At 35.2% G+C, this 27,891-nt stretch overlaps 1 protein-coding gene across 1 annotated transcript in view; it reads left to right on the forward strand.

The window, feature by feature from the left end:
• PTPRM (protein tyrosine phosphatase receptor type M) overlaps positions 1–27,891 on the forward strand; it is an 829,551-nt gene that overhangs the window by 348,595 nt on the left and 453,065 nt on the right. Inside the window, exon 5 of the mRNA XM_049769948.1 lies at positions 12,151–12,266. Within this exon, the coding sequence (XP_049625905.1) occupies positions 12,151–12,266 (116 nt within the window). The remainder of the gene's footprint in view (positions 1–12,150; positions 12,267–27,891) is intronic.

Below are 27,891 nucleotides of genomic sequence, written 5' to 3' on the forward strand. Positions count from 1 at the left end.
GCCTGAACCAATTTAGAGCCCCACCAGGGATGGCTGGCAGTTTGATTTACCTATATCTTTAGCCAACATTGATATGGTTAGACTTTAAATTTTTGACCACCAGAGGAATGGCAGCCTGCTTTATTTTTAGGGTGATCAACATTAAAGAGAAACTGATAGTTCAAATTGTCTTGAATCTCTGATTATGGGTATTATCCAAATCCAGGCGAGAATAGTTTGTACTGTTGGGTGTTTACACATTTGCAGAAGTGTCTTGGCTTTATCCCTTAGTTTGAATAGATCAGGAGTTACCTTGCTCTGGAATTTATGGAGAAGTCCTATGTGGTAATTAAATATCTAATGAGAGTGTCCCAACTTTAATTTCACACAAAGAGGTTCTGCTCCTTCCCAGATCTTTATCTGGTGCTCTGAGATTATTACAGCACTAACGTTTAGAAAAGAAATCACTGAGATCATTACTAAGACAGGCAGTCCTTCTATATAGCACACAGGGTTCTCCTTTACATTCTATCAGATCAGCAAGAACATGAACTTTTTACTCTATTCCCCTCTACTCACCACTCCCCTTTCCGGAATGACAGGAAAATAAACAATGATATGCCTAATTGAAGCAGCAGAGCAAATTTAGGAAGTACAGTCTAATTACCTGGACTTTGACAGATTCCTGTGGTAATAGCTGCAGGCTTGGAAAAATGCTATGGGATTTTTCTAAAGAGCATAAATGGAGCATAATGATTGGCCTTTTACCAAGAAATGAAAAATTGAGACAGTATTTACCTTGTGCCATCTGTTAAACTGAGAAACTTCCTGTTTCTCAAAACCAGTCTCAACTTAAACATAAATGATCGCTGCCTTGGATGTAGAGACTGTGGCTAGAACAAGATTGTGCAGGTCTCCTTGCTGTATGTATCCCAGGTTACGTCTACATTTAACTTCTGGCCAATAGAACAGCTCCTGGCATGTGGCTCCTTCCATTCGTAGTATGTGACTCATTGCCTTTAGTAAAACAAAGAAAAAACTTCTTTCCTGAAATGTGTCTTCCCTAGTTCAGTTCATTTCTTCCAAACCCAGCTGCTGCCTGTTGGTCATTGAAACAGTTTATGCTCTCTTCTTTGGAAAATACTCAAGCTGATACCTAATTGGCTTTCCTAACTGCTATTAGGAGGCATAGAATTGCAAATCAGGTTCTGCACCCCGGTGATGTGTACGGCACAACATTTTGAGCTATAAGCTTTAAATTCTTTGGATGTTACTACTACATTTCCCTGAATTTCAAAGTTTATGGGGGAAAGATGCAAAATAAAGATTTTTTTAAAGAAGGTTATAATTTGGTCTTAAAATGGAAAAGTAATGTTTAAGGGTATTTCCTATTTCTGAGTAAGAATCATTATTGAAAAAGTCAATGCTTATTAAATTTAAATATGCTGTTAAATGCTTCCTGTCACAAACCGTGCATTCATATCCCCCCAAAAATCCAAAACTGCTGAAGTTTATTTATTTCACTCTAAATATTTCTCTTTAAATAGTTTTATATTACAGCAATTTTTAGAAAGTAGCTGTTCTGTTAAGAGCATACAGTTGCTCATAAAATTAATTTTAATGTAGTGACAATGAGCTATAGGATCATCATGAAATATGGAGATAGTTGTGCATGTAGAAGATCTTTGATTTAAGATTATTTCTAATAAACGCGGGTAATTTATGTATTTGTAATTCACATTAAAATAGACTTTGAATTTTTTCAATAATCTTATAGTATGTGGAGTTAAAGAAGCATTTTACCAGCTTTATAATGTTGTCTTCTTTTTAAAAGTAGGTCATAAGCTATGATTGTCTGAGTATTTCTATCATCACCTTGTGGTGGTTACATTTCATTTATATGTATACATTATAAGCCATGCTGAATTTTAATAGACTCATGGAGAATTATTCGCATATTATACAATCACCAAGTGCACAATGTAATGGTCTGAGTATATTCTGAGTTTCTCATAATAACATAACATTTTTTTTGCCATTTTCAACACTGTGAAAAGAAACCTTGTACCCATAAATAATGTTTCCATTTCTCTTTCTCCTTACCCCTGGCCTAAGTTTCCATTAATCTACTATATTTATCTAGATATCTTTCCATATTTCATTTAAATAAAATTGTATAATATGCAGTTTTTCATTTCTAGCTTCTTTCACATGACAGCATTTCTAGGTTCATTCCCCTGGTAGACTATAATAATTTTTACCCTTTTTAAAGACAGATAATTAATTATATCAACATATCATATATTAATTTTGGGGGGTCACACTCAGCAGCACTCAGGTGTTACACCTGGATCTGCACTCAGAAATCACTCCTGGCAGGCACAGGGGACCACAAGGGATGCCAGGATTCGAACCACTATCTGTCCTGGATGGGCTGTATGCAAGGCAAATGCCCTGCCGCTGTGTTATCTCTCCGGCCCAACTTATATTTTAAAAATAATTTATCAACTGAGATATTTGGATTATTTCTAACTTTTAGCTATTGTGAATGGTGTTACTGTCAATATTTGTAGCATACTAATATTGGCAGAGACATTTACTTTTAGTTATTTCTGAGATATACTTAGGAGAATTCCTGGGCCAGGTGGAAGCCCAACTTTAGCTTTTGAGGAAATATCAATATATTTATCAAATAAACTGGACCATTTTGCTTTTTAACAACAGTGTAGTGGTTTCAAATTTCTCTGTGTTCTTGACAGTATTTTCATTACCTGTTCTTTTTTTCATATTCAACCTAGTGGGTTTAAAGTTTTATCTCTGTAGTTTCAATTGCCTTTTGGCTAATGTAACTTACAAAAAAATTGTGATGGTAATGGATGCTTATGGCATAAAGAACTTTATTCTCTTTGCTTATGGATACCTTTGTACCCCAGTAACATTTGTTGAAACCCTATTCTTTCTAAATTTAATTATATTGGTAATTACGTTGGAAATCAGCTAACCATAAATATAAGGATTTATTTCTGGAATTTTACTATATCTTTGAAATATGTCTGTCTTTCTGCCACAAGAACACTATCCTGTTCATTGTTACACAGATTTGCACTTCTTTTCTTTTTTAAAAAAATATATTATTTTCTAAGTTCGTATTTTGATGTACATGAAATTTTCATAACATTTTGGATTGTTAATTGTTTATGTATAAAATACAAGGATAGTTGAATAGTAATATATCCCAAGATAGTGGTTATTTTCTTCATAATGCTAATTGGTTTTAGAATTTTGCATATATTTTAATAAACATAGTTTTAAAAATACAACCTATTTTTAGTAATGCTTGGGCTTGATAGTTTGTTGATCTGACCAACCCTGCAATGGCTTTTATGACCTGAGTCAGAGAAGGTTGTGACAAGGTCAGTGTTATCTTCTTATCTCTAGTCTTTTCTCAAACTGCCCAAACATAAAATATTCACTATACCCTGTGATGTGACAATTTTTTCTGAACTTCACCCTCTACCAGATTATCATATGATTATTATCTGTTAGTCTCTTAATGTGTGCAGTGTATTACATTGACTGACTTTTTGAATGTTAAGGAATATAGCATTCCTTGGTTCTAGTCTGTCACCTCTGGTTATGGGATATAACTTCTTTATGTATGTTGTCCAAGGATAAATTAAGCACAAATATAGCTTGCACACATGATGCCATGATCTAAGATCTGAATGTTATATAGAATCAGGCCTAATTATTTTGCTTCCAAATAAAAAATAAAATATAACTTACTTCTAAAAAAATCCATGTCCTATATATATTGAATAATTTGGATATTAAATCCGAGGTTATTCTTTTTAGTACTTTGACAGTAGAAATATGTCAGATAATTTTTAATTACTTTATATAATCACTGTGGTTACAAACTATTCATGATTAAATTTCAGTCATAGTATGTACACTACCCTTCACCAGTGCACATTTCCTACCACCAGTGCACCAATGTACCCAGTTTCACACTGCCCCCTGCCTATCTCTGGGGCATGCATTTTATTTCTCTCTCTTTCTCTCTCTCCCCCCCTCTCTCTTTTTCTCTCTCCCTCTCTCTCTCTTTTTCTGTTTTCATTTTCTCTCTTTCTCTCTCCCTTTCTCTCTCTCTTTCACTCTATAATTCTCTTGCTCTCACTTTATTTTTCCCTTTAACACTGATGTTTGCTTTATTGTTAATGAAGAGGTACAGTGCATATCACATTATTCCCCCAGTTTTTGTCCAGAGTGAGAAACTCCAACTATCATTGTCAAAGTAAATCCTTCTCTACCATAACTGCACTCACTACTCTTTGTGGCAAGGTTCTTTTTGTGAATTTGTTCTCCTGACCCTCATATTTCTATTTTCTTTGGATATTTTTACCATTTTATTTTTTATTTTACTTAAGTTTTATGTTTCTTTTAAAGGCCAGGCAAAATCAACTTCAGTGAGGCCAAATGCAATCTGCATGAGCAGATTAGAATAAACCCTAATTGTCCATACGCATATAGTTATGAGTTTTGATGGTGAGGCAAGTTGACTGTATGTAGCAGCCAGCATGAATGATTCAAGTTTTCTTGAAGGAGCCACTAAAGTTATCCATTATTCTCTGTGAATTCATACCAATAATAAAGGAAGAGTGTTTTTCAGTGGTGACAGAAAATTTAGTCAAACCTGAATCAGCTGTATGCAAGGCCAACACTCCAACTGCTTGTTATCTCTCTGAACCCAAATTGTTTTTTCCTCTTCTCACCGTAGTTTCTTCCTTTTAAGCCTGTTTCACCAATTTTGAATCAGCTGCCATTCTAATATTTGCCCCCAACACCAGCAGGGTGCCTATTTTGCCTCCATCAGATTAAAAGTCTATTTTTAAGATAGAATTTAGAAATCAAAATAATTATTCAATGGTAGCCAGAGAAATAAATAATACAGCGGTTAAGGTACTTGCCTTACTTGTGGCAGACCTCAGTTCTGTCCCCAGTACTCTGTAAGGTTCTAGTAGGGCACTAGTAGGAGGAATCCCCAACCACAGACCATGAGTAAGCTTTAAGCATAGACAGATGTGGCCAAACACCATACTGTTCTCCAACAAAAAGCACAAACCAAACCACACACACACACACACACACACACACACACACACACACACACACACACACACACACACACACAATCTTAACTTCTAGGCTATCTTAGTCCACCCCATTCTGACCACACCTGCCTTATTTGCATTGATCTTGGTGTTACTCCAGTAAAAGATTCTGAACAGAGACAATCAATGTTGACTGTGGTGGCTGGGTTTTTTGTTTGTTTGTTTGTTTGTTTGTTTGTTTTTGTCATTCATGGAGTGCAAGCTTTTGTTTTTGGCTTTTGAGGGTCTGCATGTTCTTGTGTAGAGAAGGTTCTCTGAACCGACACCTAAATGGGAAGTTCCCTGGGGCTAGTGGGTGTTTTATTTCTGGAAGATTTTCTCTGGTTACCAATTCTTTGTAGCAGCAAAAATGTTAACTTTATATTTTTTCTCAAGGTTTCTTTTGTGAGAATATCATGGTGCCCTCCTTGATTGTTGACCATAGGAGAGCAGAAGTCATTCACAGGAAGCACACATACACTCTGGAGGAGAAATGAAACAAGTTTCATTCAGACACACATCTGGTTTTTTGTTTTGTTTTAAGAAGAAATGTGAAGGAAAAGAAACAGAATAAAGAGCTATAGAAAATTTATTTTGAATGTAGAATTTCCCAAGTTTTAAGACTATCATGAAAACAGCAACCATTTTTATACCTATTGGTCACACCAGTCCGTACTCAGGCATTACTCATGACTTTATGCCCAAAAATCACTCCTGGTGGGCTCAGGGGACTCTATGGGATTCTGGGAATCAAACTGTATAGACTGTATGCAAGGCTTACACCATACCTGCTGTGCTATCTCTCTGGCTCCAAACAACCTTTACTGTGGCTAAAATTATTTCTTGCTGCAATCTCTGAATCAGAAAGAAAAGAATTCCTTGTCTGCACAAAGTGAGTGACTGGGAGGTCCCTTGAAACGGGACCCCAGTTGACTCAGGATGGCTGACAGGAAATGATCAAATAGTTCCTTAAAGGGTCCAGATTGCAGAGTACTATATGTAAGAGTTATATATGTGTGTCTGTGTGAATAAATGTGTGTTTTTATCCTGAAGGATTATGGAGCATAAACCTATCAGTTACCTTATAATTTCTTCTCTTTTTTTGCATTAATCAACAATAAGAGTTAATAATTTATTTGGGGGGTTGTTTGTTTTTGGGTCATAGTTGGCTGTGATCAGGGGTTACACTGCACTCAGAAATCACCCCTGGCAGGCTCAGGGGACCATATGGAATGCCATGTTTCGAACCACCGTCCATCCTGGATTGGCACAAGCAAGGCAAATGCCCTTGTGCTGTGCTATCTTTCCAGCTTCATTTTATTATTTTTTAATGAAAATAATTTCATTTAAGCACGATGATTACAAACATGTTCATATTTGGATTTCAGTCATAAAATGCACACCACCCTTCACCAGTGCAACTTTCCTGCAACTAATGTCCCCATCTTCCTCCTCCCCTAATCTCTACCTATTTTTAAACCAGGAAATCTATTTCTGTAATTCACTATCATTGTCATGGTAGTTGGTAGTGAAGTTATTTCTCTAACTGTACTTATCACTCCTGTGGTAAGCTTCATATTATGAGGTGGTCCTTCCAAACCTCACCTCTATTGTCTCTGAGTATTATAATTATACTGTCTTTTATTATAATTAAATCAGACAAATGAGTGAGACTATTCTGTCTTAATTTCTTCCCCTCTGCTTACTTCGTTCAACATAATAGTCTTCAGATCCATTCATGTATAGGCAGGTTTTATGACTTCAGTTTTTTTCTAACAGCTGCAGAATATTCCATTGAGTAGATGTACTACAGTTGTCTTAGTCACTCATCTGATGTTGCCCAGTATCTGGGTTGTATTCAGATTCTGGATAATGTAAATAGCACTGACATGAACATAGGAGCAGAGGGCATATTTGTATTGTGTTTTTCGGTCCTAGGATATATCCCTAGAAGTATTAATACTGGATCATATGGGAACTCAATGTCCTGTTTTTCAAGGAATATTCATATTGTTTTCCATAAAGTCTGGACTAGATGGGATCCCCATCATCAGTGAATGAAAGTTTTTTTTCACCCCACATCAACACCATCAACTGGTTGTTCTTTTTCTTTGTAATATATGCAAATCTCTGTGGCATGAGATAATATCTCATTCTTGTTGTGAATTGCACCTAATTATATAAGGTCAGTTTATTTCATTTTCCTTTCAATGCTAGTATATTCTTGTTAGTTTTCAGCGTAGTTGACCTATTAAGTGGTTTTGAAGTCTCCCACTATTATTATGTTATTATGGATATCTTCCTTCAAGTTAGTAAATAGTTGTTTTAAATATTTTGCTGGTTCCTTATTGGGTGTGTATATGGTAAGCAATGTGATTTCTTCCTGTTGTACATAACCCTTAGTTATTAAGAAATGCCCATCTCTGTCCCTTATAACTTTTTAAAGTTTAAAGTCTATTTTTTAAAGTTTAAAGTTTAAAGTCATCTGAAATTAGTCTGGCTACTTCAGCCTTTTTAAGACAGTTTTCTTTTTTCTCGAATGATTGTCCTCCATCCTTTGAGTTTGAGTCTGTATTTCTTCTGACGGTTTAGATGTATTTGTTGTAGGTTGCAAAACGTTGAATTCAGCTTTTTGATATATTTTGCCATTCTCTGTCTTTTAACTGGTACATTTAGTTCATTGTCAGTAAAAGAGATGATTATCATGGGATTTAGTGTCATCTACTATTAGGAGTTTGGTGTGTTTTGTGGTGTGTCTTATCTTAAAGTAGATCTTCCAGTTCATCCTTTAAAGCTTGTTTTGAGTCTATAAAGTGTCTAAGCTGTTGTTTATCTGTGAAGCTGTGTATCTGTCCTTCAAACCTGAATGAAGTATGGCTGGATGAAGTACTCTTGGTAATGCATTAATTTCATTGAGTTTTGTCACTGTACCCCACCACTGTCTTTGGGCCTTGATGGTTTATGTGACAACTCTGCTGTAAATCTTAGAGATGCTCCATTGAATGAATATAATCCCCCTTTTGATCTAGCTGCTTTCAGTATTCCATTCCTATTTGTGTGACTAATCATTGTGATTAGGATGTGTCTTGGAGTGCTTTTCATTATGGATTTCTTTTGGCTGGTATTCTTCGGGCATGGGGGATCTAATTGCATGCACTCTTTAGCTCTGGGAGTTTCTCTCAATGATGTCTTTGATTGTTGATATGTCAAAGGGTTTTTCTTCTTTTATTTCTAAGACTCCGATGATTTTTATGTTGTTTCTTTTGAGTTTTATAAGACTTCTGTTTTTGTCTGTTCACATTCTTTGAGAAATTTTTCAATGGTCTGATCTTTTTTTTATATTTGTTTTTGTTTTGCGACCATACCCATTGATATTCAGGCATTATTCCTGGCTCTGCACTCAGAAATTGTTCCTGGCAGTTTCAGGGGAATAGATAAGATGCTGAGGATTGAAACTGGATCTGTCCTAGGTCTGCAGCAAGCAAGACAAATGCCCTACCACTGTGTTATCACTCTAGCCTCCTCATCGTATGTTTTGAGGCTCTTTTCCAACCTTTTCTGTTGTATGGAGTTGTTATGTAGCTCATCTTCCAGCTCACTGATTCTGTCTTCTGCCACTGTAACCCTGTTGGAGAGACTTTCTATTAAGGTTTTCATTTCACCTACCACATTTTTCAGGCCTGTTATTTCAGTTTGATGTTTTCTTATTTCTACTCTCAGGTCCTCTTGATCCGTACTTGTGGCATATTCAGTTCATTCCATGCTTTCTTTGAGTTCAATGAATAGCCTCCATATTTCTTCTTTAAAGTAATTTTCTGAGAAGCTAAATAGGTGGTGGGTTTTTAATTTTCAGGTCATCTGAGCAACGTTCTTCATTCTCTAGCATAGTGGAGACTGGTGTTGTTTTCCCATTGTCACGATTGTAGTGTGATGGTTTCTATGTTCCATCTGGCATTCCTTGACTAGGAGAGTGTCGGGCCACAGAGAAGAGTGGAGCAACCATGCTCAACTGGCCCTTTGTCTTTGACTTTGTCTGACTTTGTCTTTGTCTGTCACTCATCTCTGTGATGCTGTGATGACTTCTGGGTCCCCATGCCTTCTGCTCTGCCACCCGAGATCTTGTTGTCTCTTACGTGGGTTCTACAACTCTCTACCTTAGAATTTCTGTGATATATATAGAAATGGAAATTGACTGTTTTAATGTGTTTGTGAAGAAGTTTCCATGCCACTGATTTTATTCTTCTTTTCCATGGTGTACACATATAGTGTAATATAGTCATCAAGGGTTGTGTGGTTAGGAATTGTGTATTTAAAATTATTCTTCATGAAAAAACATTAAATAAAACTTTTATTAATCAATTATTTTTTGAATAGAAGAAAATACTTAATTTTATTTCAATTTACTTGACAAGGAAACAACTCTTAGGTTTTAGTGTTGTTTTTTTTTTCTGTTTTAGTCAGACCCCAGATTTTTAATGATCTCTGTTCATTTTGGAGACCTTTTGGGGAGAAGTAAATAATAATTGTATACATTTTTGTTTAGTCAGTGTTTGACTCAAAAGTGAGGTGGTGGCAGAGGGCATGCAGGCGGGCAAAAAAAAAATGAGATGGTGTGACCAGAGAGATAGCGCAGTGGTAGGGCATTTTCCTTGCTCTTGACTGACCTAGAACTGACCTCGGTTCAGTCCCCAGCATCCCATATGGTCCCCTAAGCCAGGAGTAATATCTGAGCTCATAGCCAGGAATAACCCCTGAGCTTCAAAAAGTGTAGCTCAAAACCAAAAGCCAAAAAAAAATATGTGAGGTGGGATAAGGGAAAGTTGAATTCCAAGGAAACTGAAATTGTAAAATTTTCAGAAAAATATGTATGGTTTTCTTCTTGATATAACACAAATTAAACTTAATGATGACATTGAGTGCTCTATGTTGGAGGCTTAGCATCAACTAATTGTAATGCATATGCTTGTCATTAAGAGAATAAACAAAAAATTTTAGCATAATGATATATATATACACTGGAGGACATGTTCATGTAGGAAGTTCTAACTGCTAAGAGAGTCAACAAAACTTTGTGGAAGTAACTAGTAACTAGCTTTTGAGAAGGACCTTGAAAGAAGCTAGAATTCCAGCAGGGAAACAGGGAGCCACTTCTAGAAGGCTGAAGAGTCTGTAAGACACTGACAAAGTAACCAGGCTTACAGAGATTATGTGGTTTAGTGGGCTCTACTGGGCTGTGGAACTGGACATGTCAGAGATGACACTCTGAAGTTCATTCTTACTAAACAAGAATCAACAAGACTCCCTTTCTACCTCCCATCTGTAAAATGAAGGAAAGATTTATCAACATGTACGGGTTTTCTATAGAAATATTTTTGATACCTAGGTTTTCAACAATGAATATATGTTTTTTTTTCATTTTCTAAAACCAGTGGTTCCCTCTACAAAGAGAAGAAAAAATGTTTTTATAGGCTTTTTTCTGAGGGCTTTAAAACTATAGATAATTATTGTTGAGCAGAAAAATTTGTTTATGTAATTGAAAATCATGAAGTTTTAACTTAATGTTTTAGCATTAACTATAGTGATTCATGATTACCCTTTTTTAAATAAAAAGATATTATTTAGGACATATTGCATGTTACATATTGTATATACATCGCCCATATTATCAGTGGTTTCCAAATTCGTAATGAGACTTTCTTGCATGTTATTGATAATAAAATGTATATTTCTTATTCTTTAGTAGGAACCTAGTTGGTACTTAATTAAGTTTTCTTCAGATTAATATCAGTGATACATATTACCTTAAAGTGATATCACTTTACTAATAATAAAACACGGTTTTTTGAGTGTATCTAGATGGATTTATGGGCATGTAGAAATGGATAAAAGCTGTCAAAGCAGAACAAATCTTTTCCAGTTGTTGTCCAGATTTATTTGTCCATATCAGAAAATAATTGGGTCCTTTCCTCTTCCATTTCTTCTCCTGAAGTATCCACCCACCCACCCTACCACATTCATACTTCTTTTGCTGTCATTGTGTACTTTTCCCCCCAACAGTACAATTTTTCATATAATTTAATTCCCGACCTATCTTTCAATTTCTTGACACATGTTTTCAGTGTACTGCAGAAATTGGTCTGTACATCCCTAAACAAATGAAATTATCCTTTTTTTTTTTTAAGCAACTGTCCCCTGCGGACAGTGCATGTTATGAAACTTAATGCTGTTCAGCATTTGGAATCATTCTTTCTCCCTGAATTGGAAACAAGAATCAGCAAAAATAATGCCATGCTATGAACCACCCAGAGTAATTTCATATTGTCTGTCTATAGAGATAGAATTTCTGATAGTTGGGAAATATTACACAAGTAATGTTGCATACCAATTAGTTGTATTGAAATATATATTACACACAGCTCTATATTTGGCTCAAAAAGTTTCCTTGACAACATCATTTAACTTCTTACTGTTCTTTTCATGTTGCTAGTATAAATATCTAATATATTTTTGTTCAAAACATCAATTAGGTTTCACTATAATCTTTATTAATACAGATCTGTTATTATAAGAATACTGCTGAGCTATGATAATTTACACAGCAGGAACAATGAAATATCTTCTTACTATTTGGTTCTATCCCAGAATACTTAGCTTCTTTATTCTTTTGCAGAACACACCAAAGCCTTGGCAATATCTTTTCTGATCAAGCAATAGTATAGTGGTAGGATGTTTGCTTTATATGTAGCCAACCCGGAACAGACCCCAGTTTGACTCCAGGCATCTCATATGGTCCCCCGAGCCTGCCAGGAGCAATTTCTGGGCACAAAGCCAGGGGTAACCCCTAAGACTCACTGGGTGTGACCTAAAAACCAAATCAAACAAATAAAAAACATGAGCAAAAGCATTGTTTTATTAAAAAGTAAACAAAATAGAAAAATTTGAAATTCCACCTAGATTCAAAATATTATAAGTCACATATCTCCATATTTAATAACCTTTATCTTTTTTCTTCATGTAGCCAAGACTCCCCACTTCTTGAGGATCCAGAATGTGGAGGTGAATGCTGGCCAGTTTGCCACTTTCCAGTGCAGTGCCATCGGAAGGACTGTGGCAGGTGATAGGCTCTGGTTACAGGTACAGTAGCTCATTTTCTCCTCAGGCAGGTTAATGTCAGGATGCTAATGGTGAATACCAAGAAGTATTCAGAAAGCTCAAGAGTGAACCAGGCCAGTAGTTCAATGCCAGGTCCCTAGAAGGAAATACTGTGCAAGTTCTATGCTGGATACCAAAGTACCTCTTGTGCTACTCAAGCCATGCAGTCCCGGGAATTGAATCAAGACTCTGCTGTCTCCCCAACTCTTCATACACACATTCACAGGCTTTAGTGTAATTTAAATTCCCATAGCACAACACTAAAACTTAGAAGTTAATAATGCTTATTTTACTTTTGAGCATTTCAGTAGAACTTTTAGTGCATTCATAATTTGTACTAATTGTTTTTACAGTTTTTAAAATTGTATCATATGGCAAATGGTATTATAGCTAAATAAATGGTATTATTGCTCTAGGGGATTCTGGCAGAATGGATGAGTAGCATTAAATGGCCTGCCTTATAACTATAATGCCATAGTATTTTCATACTGGTTTCTAATTTAACTTATTGTTCCTGTTGGGAGAGGATTTTGGAGGTTGCAGACTCTATTCAGCCTATACTCATAGATTCCATGCTCAGAAGTGCCTCCTGAGGGCCCCCTATTTACAGGACCTTATGTGGTACAGGGAATTAAACCAGGGTCACCTATTTACAAGGACAGCACCTTAACCCTTGTATTATCTTCCAAGACAAATTTTCTTTATTTTATAAGTTGAGATACATGAATGATATTTATATGTTTTATTGTATATGTTTTGGAGAATCCATTTTTTGCCTTCAAATTAAAAATACTAACATTGGGGCACAGGCCTAAAATACTAATATCACAAATGACCCTTATAAATATTCATCTAAAAGCTGCTGCTCATTTTCAACCTTGACGTGTGTTATCCCTCTTCTTCTTTCCTTTAGATGCTCTAGTTGGTTTTGGTTTAATTGTTCATATTTTTACTCTATTGCTCGAAGTATGCTCCTCTGTTCCTCCATGGATTCCATTTTATGCGTGCCATAAGCTTCTCTGTTCCTGTCTCCTTTCCTCAAAGCTTATTCTGCAGTGTAATAATGATCCTGATGGGTTACATTAGTACTATAATAATTTTTATATCCCTTCTCTTCTAATCTTTAATATAAAATAAATGATCCTTCTTATTTTTTCAGATCTGTAAGTACCCAAACTGGAGATAGTCAAATGTATTTTCCAGGGTGGTTAATGGGGAATACATGTTGTTAAGTGGATATTACATTCCAGAAGAGGAGAAGGATTTTTGATTTATGTTGTTTTGTTGTTGGTTTTTCTCAAGGGATAGCTACTGGTGCTCAGGTGTTGCTTCTAGTAATGCTTAGTAAACTGTGCTGTGTCAGGAATTGAACCCAGGGTCCATACAATGTAAGGAAAATGCTCTGCTATTACATCCTTGCCAAGCAGAGTTGTTTTTCATACTTGTTAGGTTTCTGCACTTCATTTTCTATTCTTCTACCTTACTATCACACTTTTTTCTTGTATTCTATTGTCGTTAGAGATTCACCAAGCCTGCAAGAAGTAATATGTGCAGAGTACTAAAATTGTATGTTCAAATTAATCTTTATATATTTAAAAAAATATTTATTTTTTGGTTTTTGGGCCTCACCTGGTGACGCTCAAGGGTTATTCCTGGCTATGCACTCAGAAATCGCTCCTGTCTTGAGGGACTATATGGGAAGCCGGAGGATCCAACTGCAGTCCATCCTACTTTAGCGCATGCAAGGTAGATGGCCTACCGCTTGCACCACTGCTCCAACTCCTTTTTTTTTTTTTGAGGAAGGACAACTTGCTCTTAGATCAAGTTGTTCCCATTTCCTCGTTGTCAGGTTATCAATTTAGAACTGGTGTATGTTGGTGTCAGAGCAGCATTTTGGATGCCCTGGAGGGGATTTGGTTCCTGGAGCTATTGTGGAAAACTCTGTCATTTCTGTGTCTGGGATCCAGGAGTCAAGGCTGGACGGTCAGTGCCTACTTCCCTGGAGTCTAAGTTGGTTCCACATGACATACGTTCAGGGTGGGAGATGCCCCTGTGTTGTAAAAAAGTATGAGTTCTTATCCATAGTAAATAAGAGCTTGTTTTTACATGTAAAATTTCCCTTTTTTTTTTTAAATATGCCTTTGCAGGAAGAAATTGTGTTACATTAAATTGCTGGTTGATTTTGAGGTTGTTCCAGCTCCTTTTTTAAAAATAATTTTAAATTCACTTTTTCAAGATTATTTTACCTTTTTTGAAAATTGTTCTAATCCTGATCTGATGAGTGTTTACACAATTACTCCACTAACACTCTTCAGTCTATTGCCCTTAATTTTGTTTCCCATGTCATCAGAGATTTCATATTGTTTTGTAACATTCCCTACTATTTCCTACTATATTGTGTTATGAATGGACTGATGGAAAAGATAAAGCAGTATGACCTAAATTTTAAGTGTTCTAGACTTTATATTTTTGAATTTTTGTTATGATGTAATGATTTGATTATTAAATAATTTGTCTCCTCTGCTTAGATATGTATACCATGGAGAGTGTTTGTTTTATAAAAGATAATGAAATAAGACAAATATTCTTCATTTGCCAACATGATTTTTGTTCATCTTTATTCACCTGTATTCGTGATGAATAGTTTGTAGTCGTGAGAATTTGTAGAAGATGTTTGTTTAGTAGAATCCCCCTGACCTCATGCTTGTTCACTTTGTTAAGGCCATTTTTAAAAGCTAGTAAAAAAAAAAAATCCAAAATTGAACCAATCTACTCTAGTCTAATTAATGTGAATATTTCTTCCTTATAACTTCAATGCTGTCACAATTTTAAAAATGTCTTTCTGCAATGTAGACTCACTTGAATCTGGAAAGTAATTTGGAGATATAATTAGAACAATAATAAAGATTTTAGGTTTTGATATAAAATTTTCCTAGACATAAATTGAGAGTGAGACATTATCAATCAAGACATTCTTTATTGGGCAAATCTCTATGTTATGGAGTAGAAATAATCATTTACTAATATTTTTCACAATTGTCATGATACTTAATTATCTTCTTTCCCATTTGATTGCTTCTTATTTATTTATTTAAATATCCATTTTGATTATAATTCAGGTACCTTATTTAAATTTATTTTATCAGGCATTTGTGCCATTTTCTGGGAATAACCCATGGTTTTATACTTTATTTCTAAAGAGAAATTTAAGTGCAGGATTACTGAGGTAAATGACATAGGTGGGACAAGTACACTCATATTTATTTACTTTTATTTCACTGGTAAATTAATTTAATTGTATTGCTCTGTCATACCATATCCCAAGATAAATGTTTGAAGAATATGGATGTCACCACATTATATGATACATACTAAGAACTATCCTAACTATAGAATTGGTGTGTATCTTGTGTTCATGCTGGCCTACATTTATGAAAATGACTTAACTTACTTGTATTAATTCATTAACTATGTCAAATCTTTAAGAAGATTAAGTGTTGTCAAAATATTTTACAAAATAAAATAAAAAGATTAAATCCTGTCTAAAAACAGTAGCCCAGATAAATTTAGTGAAGACCCTAAATTTTTTTTTGTTATTTTATTGGGGGTGGGGCACACCTGGTGATATGCAATGGTTACTCCTGGCTCTGTGCTCAGAAATTATTCCTGGCAGACTTGAAGGGCCATCTAGGATGCAGGGGATCAAACCTGAATTGGATGCATGCAAGGCAAATGCCTTACACACTGGGCTATTGTTCCAGCCTCAGAAAGATATTTTTGTTGCTAAAAGATGTGGACTACAAGGATTAGTGCTAATGTGGATTGCTTTTTCTAGGACTCAGACAAAAGAGCAACTCAGAAGCAGCCATTATTATAGCTGCAAAGTGCCAAAAGCACCTTTTGGATGATGCATAATAGTAAGATGTCATCTATAAAATTTTTTTGTGCCATAGAAAACTTACATGCATGAATTGGTCAGACATGTTTGCTATGAAGCAAAACATATGACAATTGATAAATTTACAATGTTCTCTAACTGAAGGAGATATTTACATTAAATGTATTTATATATTATACAAGTACCCAGAACATTATCACATTTCTTATAAACCTTCATAGGTATTTTTTGGGGGTCACAACTGTGTGCTTAGACTTAATCCTCGTTCTGTATTCAAGGATCTCTCTTGACAGGACTAGGGAACCATATGAGGTGGTAGGGACTGAATCCAGGTTGCTTAAATCAAAACATTTATCTTAATGTATTATCTTTCTGACCCTCATAAACTTATTGATCATGTTTGGTGCATCATTTTTGTAATATCTTACTCTGTGTATGTATTTGTGGGTGAGAGAGAGAGACTGGAAAAAAAGGAGAGAGGAAAAATCTTAGCCTCTCTATACATATATGCGTTGCATTTGATATTTACTGATGAGCATTACTAAGTTATGGTTTATTTATATAGCCATTTATAGCCTTCTAAGACAGAGCTGTGTAAACTATATCATTCATGACTCCTTTACTTATAACTGAGAAATTTTTACATCAGATACAGTTATGCTGGTATTTAAAATATGTATGTAAATAAAATACGTTCTGATAATAAATCATAAGGGACTTTATTTTCTAACAAATGTTTTTTGTTGTTTTTTTTTGGTGGGTGGAGGTAAACCCAGTGGGGCCCTCAAAGGTTAATCCTGCCTATGCGCTCTGAAATGCTACTGGTTCAGGGGACCATATGGGACACCGGGGATCAAACCCAGGTCTGTCCTGGGTTGGCCTTACACAAGGCAAATGCCTTCCACTGTACTATCTCTCCAGCCCCTCAAACAAATGTTTTTAAAGTTATGCAACTCTGTATGGGTTACAACCCAGAGTATAATAAATGAATCTAAGTCACATATGATTATATTTATAATTACCACTATTCATTTTCAGTATTTCAAGTTTTTTCTTATAAATATCTGATTTTCTTGTGAGCTAATTTTATAGTACTTATAGCACTTATAATTTGTCTGTTTTCAATAAATAATGATGACCAAAGAATATTGTATTGACATTTTAAATACAAAGATGGCTCATGATTTTTGTAAAAATGACTTAATGTAGGGGCTGCAGTGGCACAAGCGGTAGGACATCTATCTGCCTTGCCCTCGCTAGCATAGGATGGAACTTGGTTTAATCCTCTGGTGTCCCATATGGTCCCCCAAACCAGGAGAGATTTCTCAGCATATTTTATTTATTTATTTTATATATTTTAAACCATTTAAACCAGTCATATTTTAAACCCCTGAGTGTCACCAGGTGTGGCCCCCCAAAAAAACAAAAAAATTCTTTTAATTTAAACATCAGCATACAAGGTTATTCATAATGTAGTTGTGTTTATTTCCACAGTTACAAAGTTGTTCATAAATTGAGTTTCAGTTATACAATGTATGACACTATTGACCAATGAACATTTTCTGCCACCAATGTCCCCAGGCTCCCCACTGTCCTCTCTCTGCTTGTATCCTTTTGGGATATATTGCTTTCTTTTTCTTTTCTTTTATGCTCTTTTTTTCTTTTCTTTCTTTTTCTCTTTTTCTCTCATATTTCTTCTTTTCTTCCTCCTCCTCTTTCTTTTTCCTTTTCCTCCTTCTGTATGTCTATCTAATGTCAGTCTCTCTCTCCCTCTTTCTTCTCCTTTTTTCCTTCTCTTCTTTTTTTGCATTTCTTTCTTTTTTTCTTTTTCTTTTTTTCTCTTCATTTGAATATCTTGATTACATAAATGATTGTGATTAGGTTTCAGTCATGAAAAGAACACCCCCCTTCACCAGTGAAACTTTCCTGCCACAAATGTTCCCAATCTCCCTCCATCCCACCCCACCCCCACCTGCACGCCAGACAGGCTTTCCAGTTCCTTCATTCATTCACTTGATTATGGTAGTTCTCTGTGTAGTTATTTCTAAATCTGTACTCACCACTCTTTGTGGTGAGCTTCATGGAGTGAGCTGGTGTTCCAGCCCTCCTCTCATTGTCTCTGAGAATTGTTACAAAAATGACTTTTATTTTTCTTAAAACCCATAGATGAGTGAGACTATTCTGCGTTTCTCTCTCTCTCTCTCCTTCTGACTTATTTCACTCAGTATGATAGATTCCATGTACATCCATGTATAGGAAAATTTCATGACTTCATCTCTCCTGATGGCTGCATAATATTCCATTGTGTATATGTACCACAATTTCTTTAGCCATTCGTCTGTTGAAGGGCATCTTGGTTGTTTCCAGAGCCTGGCTATTGTGAATAGTGCTACAATAAATATAGGTGTGAGGAAGGGGTTTTTGTATTGTATTCTTGTGTTCTTAGGGTATATCCTAGGAGTGGAATAGCTGGGTCGAATGGAAGCTCAATTTCCAGATTTTGAAGGAACCTCCATATCACTTTCCATAGAGGCTGTACTAGACGGCATTCCCACCAGCAGTGGATAAGAGTTCCTTTCTCTCCACATCCCCACCAGCACTGATTGTTCTCATTCTTTGTGATGTGTGCCAATCTGTGTGGTGTGAGGTGTTATCTCATCTTGTTTTGATTTGCATCTCCCTGATGATTAGGGACGAGGAGCATTTTTTCATGTGCCTTTTGGCCATTTGTATTTCTTTTTTATCAAAGTGTCTGTTCATTTCTTCTCCCCATTTTTTGATGGGATTAGATGTTTTTTTCTTGTAAAGTTCTGTCAGTGCCCTGTATATTTTGGATATTAGCCCCTTATCTGAAGGGTGTTGGGTGAATAGTTTCTTCCACTCAGTGGATGACTCTTGTATTCTGGGCACTATTTCTTTTGAGGTGCAGAAGCTTCTCAGTTTAATGTATTCCCATCTGTTAATCTCTGCTTCCACTTGTTTGGAAAGTGCAGTTTCTTCCTTGAAGATGCCTTTAGTCTCAATGTCGTGGAGTATTTTACCGACGTGTTGTTCTATATACCTTATAGTATCCAGTCTGATATCAAGGTCTTTAATCCATTTGGATTTTATCTTTGCACATGATGTTAACTGGGGGTCTATGTTCACTTTTTTGCAAGTGGCTAACCAGTTCTGCCAGCACTACTTGTTGAAGAGATTTTTCCTGCTCCACTTGGGATTTCTTGCTCCTTTGTCAAAAATTAGGTAATTGTATGTCTGGGGAATGTTCTCTGAGAACTCAAGCCTATTCCACTGATCTGAGGGTCTGTCTTTATTCCAGTACTATGCTGTTTTGATAACTATTGCTTTGTAGTACATTTTAAAGTTGGGGAAAGTAATGCCTCCCATTTTCCTTTTCCCTAGGAGTGCTTTAGCTATTTGAGGGTTTTTATTGTTCCAGATGAACTTCATAAGTGTTTGATCCACTTCTTTGAAGAATGTCATGGGTATTTTTAAGGGGATTGCTTTAAATCTGTATAATGCTTTGGGGAGTATTGCCATTTTAATGATGTTAATCCTTCCAAACCATGAGCAGGGTGTTTCCATTTCCGTGTGTCCTCTTCTCTCCCCATCTTTCTCATCCTCTTTCTCCCATACTCTGCCTTATCCCCCTTTATCTTCTTCCTCACTTTTTCCCTTTAGACACTGGTTTGAAATAGTCACTAAAGGGATATAATGTATATCATTCTATCTCTTTTCAGCATCCAGTTCTTGTCCATAGTGATCATTTCTAACTATCAATGTCAAAGTAGTCCTCTTTTTGACCTAATTGCACCCCCCAGTATTTGTGACAAGCTCATGTTGCCCTCCAGGCCCTCATCTCTATTGATTCTGGATATTATTACTATACTATCTTCTTTTTTTATCTCCCATAAACGAGTGTGATAATTTTATGTCTATCCTTCTCGTTCTGTTTTATTTAATTCAGCAGAATGCTCTCCATATCCAGCCATGTATGAGTATATGTTTTTCCTAACAGTTGCACAGTATTCTATTGTGTAGATGTATCACAACTACATTATTCACTCATCTGTTCTCGAACAATTGGGTTGTTTCCAGATACTGGCTATTGTTAATAGTGCTGCAATGAACATAGGAATGCAGAAGACTGCTGCATTGTGGTTTTGGAGACTCTAGCGTATATTCCTAGGAATGGTATTACTATCATATGGAAGCTCAATTTCTACTTTTTTTGAGGAATATCCACAATAGCTTATTCTTATATACTATCTTTTCCAAGAAGCATGGGCCATCTTTTCCCCCTTTTATCCTGTACCAATGTTAGCTCATGCAAGGCAAATACCCTACTGCTTGTACCACCACTCCAGTCCCTAATCTTCATTTCTTGTATTCCTTCCCTAGGTGGTTTTATTCTCCGCTGCATATTTTTTCTTTAATTTCCATTTTTCAAAACCAAGGTAAAACAAAAAAACTCTAGCCATAGGAGCTTAATTAGCAATAATAGAAATTTGCCTTTATTATGAAGTATAAACAGTAGTCTCTCATCTTGAGATCAGACATGTTTCATGATCATTGATAAGACCTCCTACGAGTTTTTTTGCATAAAGTATAATTATGATTCTTAATTGGGAAATATATATATATATATATATATATATTTGTCTTTTGACCCCATGTCTGATGGTTTTCAGAGTTTACTTCAGGCTCTTTGCTCAGAGATCACTCCTAGCAGGGATCAGAGGACCATAGAAGATGCCAAGGACCAAACCTGCATCAGTTGCATGAAAGACAAGTGCCCTGTCTACTATACTATCACTCTGGCCATAACGGGAGATATTATATTCTAAAATAGTATTTTGGGGGATTAAAACATTGTTTGTTGGCCTAGAATTTTATACATGATTTCACTTAATGTGGTATATACTACTCAGTTGTGAAAAAGTATCTTTTAACCAGACAAATACATTTCTTATATTATTTTTCTGAGTCCAGTTAATTTTAATACGTTTTTTACAAAAGGAAAATGTTAAGATTTTCTTATAGAATGTATTTATTTATTTAGTTATTTAACTGGATCTGCAAAATGATTCATTGTAAAGTATCAGACATACAATGTTCCAGCACCAATACCTTCACCGTTGTCTACTTTCCTTCACCAAAGTCCCCACTTTCCCTCCTTCTGCCCCACAAGTTGCTTCTATAGCAGATACTTTTCCTCTCCATTATCCAGTCGCCTCTTACAGAATTTGCTTCCTTAAATTATATACTGTCAATATTATTTATGTCAGTGACTCTAATAGACACATTTTAAATAAATGTAATTATACCTTCATTTGCAAAGTAGGCATGGAGAGGAACTAATAATCTGCCTGGTTGTGTTAAGAACTTGAGCACATTTAGAGGAGAAAATAAAGCCCAGGGCATCTTGGTAATTTCTTCCAGTTCTACACTGCTAGCATCAAGAACTGGAATAAAAACCATATTGTCTACATTTGTATCTTTAAACATAAAGATTCCTGCAGAGTACAAAGATCCAGCATTTCTTATTATGTATTTGTATTCATCACATAGTAATTTAAGTGAAGCCTTTAATCAGAATTTAAAATTAAAATTGTATTTTTACATATGGAATAATTCCTTAACTTTTATGTTCAGGGACGTATATATATTTAGTAAACCTTGCTAGGTGACTTTTAGTTTTCTTTAAAGATTATGAAGGAAAAAATCACTACTGTATATAAGAGCAATTTTGTTATTACATATAAAAGCCATAAAATTATTTGAAAAGGAGTAAAATTAAGGTTCCCTCGGCGAGCTTTACTTGGGTATTTTACACCATATATATTAAGGCATAAATTTAACATCACTTACTATCATAAAAATATCAGGCTTGCACAAAGTGGACTGCCCTGAGTTGCTATAGGAACCATTTGCTCCGTAAAATTTTGAGTGGTTGAATTCGCATCCATTATTGTTTTAGTCAGTTAATATCCTTAAATATAGTTCAGTGATGAACATTCAGACTAAATCACCAGAAACCTTTAAAGCAGTCTCTGTACTAAAACTCTATAGTGTGACTTAATATGCTGTTTGAGTTACATTACTATAAAGATATATTTTATATTGAAAAACAAAATGGCATGTCTAGAAAGATTCTGGGAGATTAGTTGATTAATTTTACTTTGTGATGTTCTGTTCTTCAAGAAAAAGCAGCAGCAATAGATGCCTGAAAGCAGTGGAGAGGTTTCTACAACACAGAATATGGTGATGATCTTTATACCAGAAGGTTAGCGTGTACTTTGCAAAGTACAGGTCAGACAGGATTAGTTGATTGCTGTCAAATCTGGAACCAGAAATTTTGTAAAAAAAAAAAGTTTACTATACTTATTTTATCACATGCCCATAGCAAGGCTCACTTGCTTCTACTGAGTATATCTTCAGAAGGGAGTACAGAAAGAGATATACTCTTAATTCCCATATTTGAAGAGTGAAAATACTAGCATATCAATACTATTTCCTCACACCCTTTAGTGATCCAAATTGTTAAGCTAGATTCATGGGGGAGTTTGGACAGTGTAAGAACTTGCAGATTTCACCATCCCATCCATTTTCATTAGGAGGTTTTATGTAATTGCCTTTGATTGCCTCAAAATCTAGAATATTTTCAGGATGATTATCTGTAATTAAGTATCTGGAAAAATGTACTTCACTCTAGTCCTCTTTGACAGTGAAAAGAAAAGTGGATGACATTTGATGGATCTTAATATCAACACTTTCTTTGAAAATGGGGAAATGGTATGGAAAATCTATCATGTCTTTCTAGCCTGGTGTGATCCAGCTTGAGACAAAGCCATAAACAGCTCTGATTGGCATAAAGATAAGACAGGTGATTCCTTCAGAGGATAAACTTCTGAATCATAAAGCAGATTGATTTTCTTGTCTGCTTCTTTCCCACTTATACAAAATGCCATCCTTCATTTGCTGAATTCAAAGAAAAGGGAGTTGGCTATTGTCCAAGTGTAATAAAATTATATTTGTCTCTACCATAGGAATTTATGTTCATTGAGTATGAATAGCAAGTGACAAATTAATAGAATCTATTTTTATAAGATTGAGAAGCCTATTATTTCCATCATTCAAGAAATGGATACCTAATATAGAGTTTATATGTTCCAGGGTTAGGTGATTAATTATACAAATCTCTTGCACATTATAACTGATACTGTTGGAATGTAGTCAGAACATGCTCTTTTCTACTGTAGTGGTATCTTTACCATATAAATGAGCTGATTCTTTAATAGAAAGTAAAAGGTGCCTAGATAAATGATTCATTCAGTATTGGAGTACTTACACTAAAGACAGTGGCAACACCATCTTATTTTCTGGGAAATTTACTATGATTAAGTGTTATTCAAAAACATAATCTAGGAGAATTTTTTAAGGTTTTATTTGTAGAGAAACTCTAAAAAGGGCTCAGGAGATTCAAGGGTTACTCATAGAAGCACTCAGCCAACTGAGTACATTGTAGAATTACTTAAGCACAGCAGTCCTGGGGTCACCAGGACCATCCAATGATGTGTTGACTTCCAGTGCTAAACCCAGTGATGCTCAAAAACATAATGTGATGCTGAGGAGAGAACTCAAGTCACTTCAGTGCTGGGTAGGACTACTGAGCTAGCTCTCTAGAACCTTTGTTAGTTTCTTTGAGGAAAATATTTTTACTTTTATTGTGCATATCTATACTTGCCTACCTATATCAAGAGAAACTTGTAATAAATAATATATTTATCATTTATCACAACTAACAATAAGTGGCTAGTTGTTTCATCTGTACTTGTACCTGCTCTCCTTCTTGAAGAGTTCTCAGTCATCATATCAGTAAACTATAAATATTTCTCTAAAACATGGGTTGACAAGTTTTTGTAAAGAACCAGCTTTCAGAAGTAGTGTGCCATCTATTCTGTTCTGCCATTTTATCATGAAAGCAACAGGGAATGTCTGTAAATTAGTGAGTGCCCAATACTGCTTTGTGTATAAACACTGGAATTTCAATCTCAGATAATTTTCATTTTCACAAAATGTCTTTTTTTTTTTTTTGGTTTTTGTTGGTTTTGGGCCACACCCATTTGACGCTCAGGGGTTACTCCTGGCTATGTGCTCAGAAATCGCCCCTGGCTTGGGGGGACCATATGGGACGCCGGGGGATCGAACCGCGATCCTTCCTTGGCTAGCGCTTGCAAGGCAGGCACCTTACCTCCAGCGCCACCTACCCGGCCCCTTTTTCTCATTTCTTTTTTTTTTTTTTTGGTCTTTTTGGTTTTATTTGTCATGAAAATGTGAAAATAATTCTTAGTTTGTGAGCAATAATAAAACAGGATGTTGGCAAAATTTGTCCTTAGACTTTTGTTCTAAAAAAGATAAGTGTCTTTTAAAATAATAGTCGGTTCGAATCTCGGCATCCAATATGGTCCCTTGAGCCTGCCAGGAGCTATTTCTGAGCATAGAGCCAGCAGTGACCCCTGAGTGCTGCCAGGTATGACCCAAAAACAAAAACAAAACAAATATATATATATATATATAAAATATATATATATAATTATATATATATTTATATATATATAAAATAACCACTGTGTAAGTCCTCAATAATCAGTATTCACATTTTCTTGACTGTCTTCTGACCTTAATTATTTAGAAGTTTGCTTTAAGTGTAATTGCAATAAAGTTTGCACTTTGCTATAGGATTATAAGTCTTAAATCCTTTTTAGCTTTAGGTTCTTCATCCAATTTTCCATCTGTGTTGATAGTTCTTATGGTTGAAACCATAGAAGTTTCCCATAGTTTTATTTTTGTGGATTACTTTTTGGTTATTGTCACCTAAAATATTCACTGGACAGTTGTGTAAATTATATCTCTCTTTGTGGTGTCATCAGCCACTAATGATCATTCATAGGTTCTTGAATTTGTTACATGTTGTAGAATAGTATGATCATTTTTTGTATAGTAACTAGAATTTCTTAAAAGGAAAGTTCTATCATAGTGACTATTTAATTTCCCAAATATATATCTGCATACATATAAATATATAAAATGAAAGGACCAATAAATACTTTGAATTTGTCTTTTTATAAGCTTTCAAAAATATTGAGAAAGTTCAATATAATTACCTAAATGTGGCAAAGGGAGATATTACTATACTGATGGTTATCATTATTGCCAGGTACAAATTTAAACATTTTTATTGTGTCATCATACATTTTCTTATCTTTATTGCCTATCAATTGTTTCATCCCTGGACAATAGAATTTGCTTAGGATGAGTGACCGTGCTCTGGACTGTCTTGTTAGACTTTCTTGAAATATGATGTAATGTTTTCCCAGGCTTTTCTTTACCATTTTTTATTTTAACAACCTAGAATCAGCCATTTGTCCAGGAATCCATACTTCTTTTCCTGTGGTAATAGGAAATTATAATCTGACCACTAAGGTTCATATTACTACTGCTAATTGTTTGAATTTTCCAATTAGGTATATCTATAATATGTACACATGCATTTATATTCATTTAAAGATAAAATAGTTTGGATATCTGTGTTTAATTTTAACTATCTGTATATTCATTAGCCAGTTAAAGTATTCTTGTCAATCTTTATTTATATAATATCTATTGTATTTCATAATATAGGAATTTATGGCTCAAGTATTCTAAATGAATAAATATTCGGGTTAGTTTGGTTGTAGTCTAGAAACATATTCTACAATGTATTAATTATGAAGATGAAAATGAGGGCTCTAGAATGTAGATTTATTGAGATATTCAGTTGTTACTGAATTTGGACTGTTCACAGGCTTTATAAAAAAAGTGATCCAGACCCACTATGCCTTTAGTGATGTCATTTCAATTAGCATTTTTTAAATTAAGCAATTTGTAGGAAGAAGAATACAGATTATGTTCCCAATGAAGAGTGCAATTTAATCCCCATGTGTGTGGTTTAGAATGACAGGACCAAATCTCCTCTAAACTTATGCACTCAGGGATATTACAAAATCCCTGGGATTGATTAATGTGCTCCAAGTGCTGCTAACTTCTCAGAACCTCAATTTCCTTCAATCATTGCCATGATTATTGCAAAACTATTTCTAAAAGATTTAATATATATCTTTTTTCCAGTAAATTGCTGTTCATTTAGAATTGGTCATGTCTTAAAGAAGGTTGTAAGTCTATTTCAAATCACTATCAGTACTATTTTATTTTTTACTAATGCTCAAATTGAAATACATGCACATTTAAAGATATCCTTGCTTTTGTACAGAGCTGTGTTTAACCCACTAAGGTAATTTATTTTAGGCATTACTATTATGGTTGTTTCATTAAGATAATAAATGATGTCTGAGCAATTTCGTTAGCAAATTTGGATTTCCAGGTGCCATACTTTTGCTTCATACATAGGGCTTTTTTATTCTCAACAATTGTGCCTAGTTCTCTTGCATTTAACTTTAATATTCTAAAATACAATCATGTTGCTTATCTTTTGTAATTCCTCATTATCTTTTGGAAATTCTGTTAAGAATATGAAGCTCATGTTTTGGCTAAGCTGTCTCTCTTACTTGAGTGAAAATTAGGAGAACATTGGCTAATATACTTACTATTTCTACCTATTTTCGTGTGCTGCTAGAATAGCCCAAAGGTTTCCCTATAGCTCCTATTGATGCCTAGGAGTAGCTGAGGTTCTAATTGACCACTCCCATTAAGTGGGTAGAGAGAGCAAGGGATTATGTACATTTTCATACCACCCTGTAGTAATGGAAATGGAGAGCTGCTAGTTCCTACAATTTTCTGTCAAATTTTGATCCAGGGAAAATGTATAGGGACCAAAAATCATCTTAAAACTCGGCGTGTTGGGGTCGGAGAGATAGTACAGCGGCGTTTGCCTTGCAAGCAGCTGATTCAGGACCTAAGATGTATGGTTCAAATCCCGGCATCTCATATGGTCACCCATACCTGCCAGGAGCTATTTCTGAGCAGACAGCCAGAAGTAACCCCTGAGCACCACCGGGTGTGGCCCAAAAACAAAACAAACAAACAAAATTAACAAAACAAAAAAACACAATTCGGCGTGTTCAGTCACTCATTCAGTACCCTATTAATATCATCCCCAGGCCTCTTATGGCTTGGGTTGTTCTTGTAGGGGTTGGAGAGACAAACTGTGAAACTGTGATTAAGTGGAATGTTAAAATGTGATAACTGACCTTCATATATCTATGCTGGGAAGGATACAGGAGGTCACCAGTGCAGAAGGAGTTTCAGCTTTAAATTGGGATCCAGGGAAAAACTCACAGAGAACATGTCTGCATGGAGAGTTTAAGAAGTGAACTGTATGACAGACTGAAATAGGCATTTGAGGTTCAGAAAGCTGACCTGAGGAGTCTCTAGCATGATAGTTGGAGTGTGGACAAGTGGGCAGGGCTGGTTTTTTTTTTTAATGAAATGTCTCCTATTGAATTTAGTGAAAAACCTGTCAATTTTATGATTTATCTAGTGATAAACTCTGACTTGCATTGACAATATAGTTATATAAAAACTGGTTTTCATCCTTAAAATTAATATTCTTCCTCTTTTATGAATATCAGCCATTTTAGTTTATGTCTCTGTGATGCTGCCCATACTCTCCAAGGGGTAACATAGACTCTACTCTACAGTATATATATA

This window comes from Suncus etruscus, chromosome 3 (genome assembly GCF_024139225.1).
Source record: "Suncus etruscus isolate mSunEtr1 chromosome 3, mSunEtr1.pri.cur, whole genome shotgun sequence".
NCBI lineage: Eukaryota > Metazoa > Chordata > Mammalia > Eulipotyphla > Soricidae > Suncus > Suncus etruscus.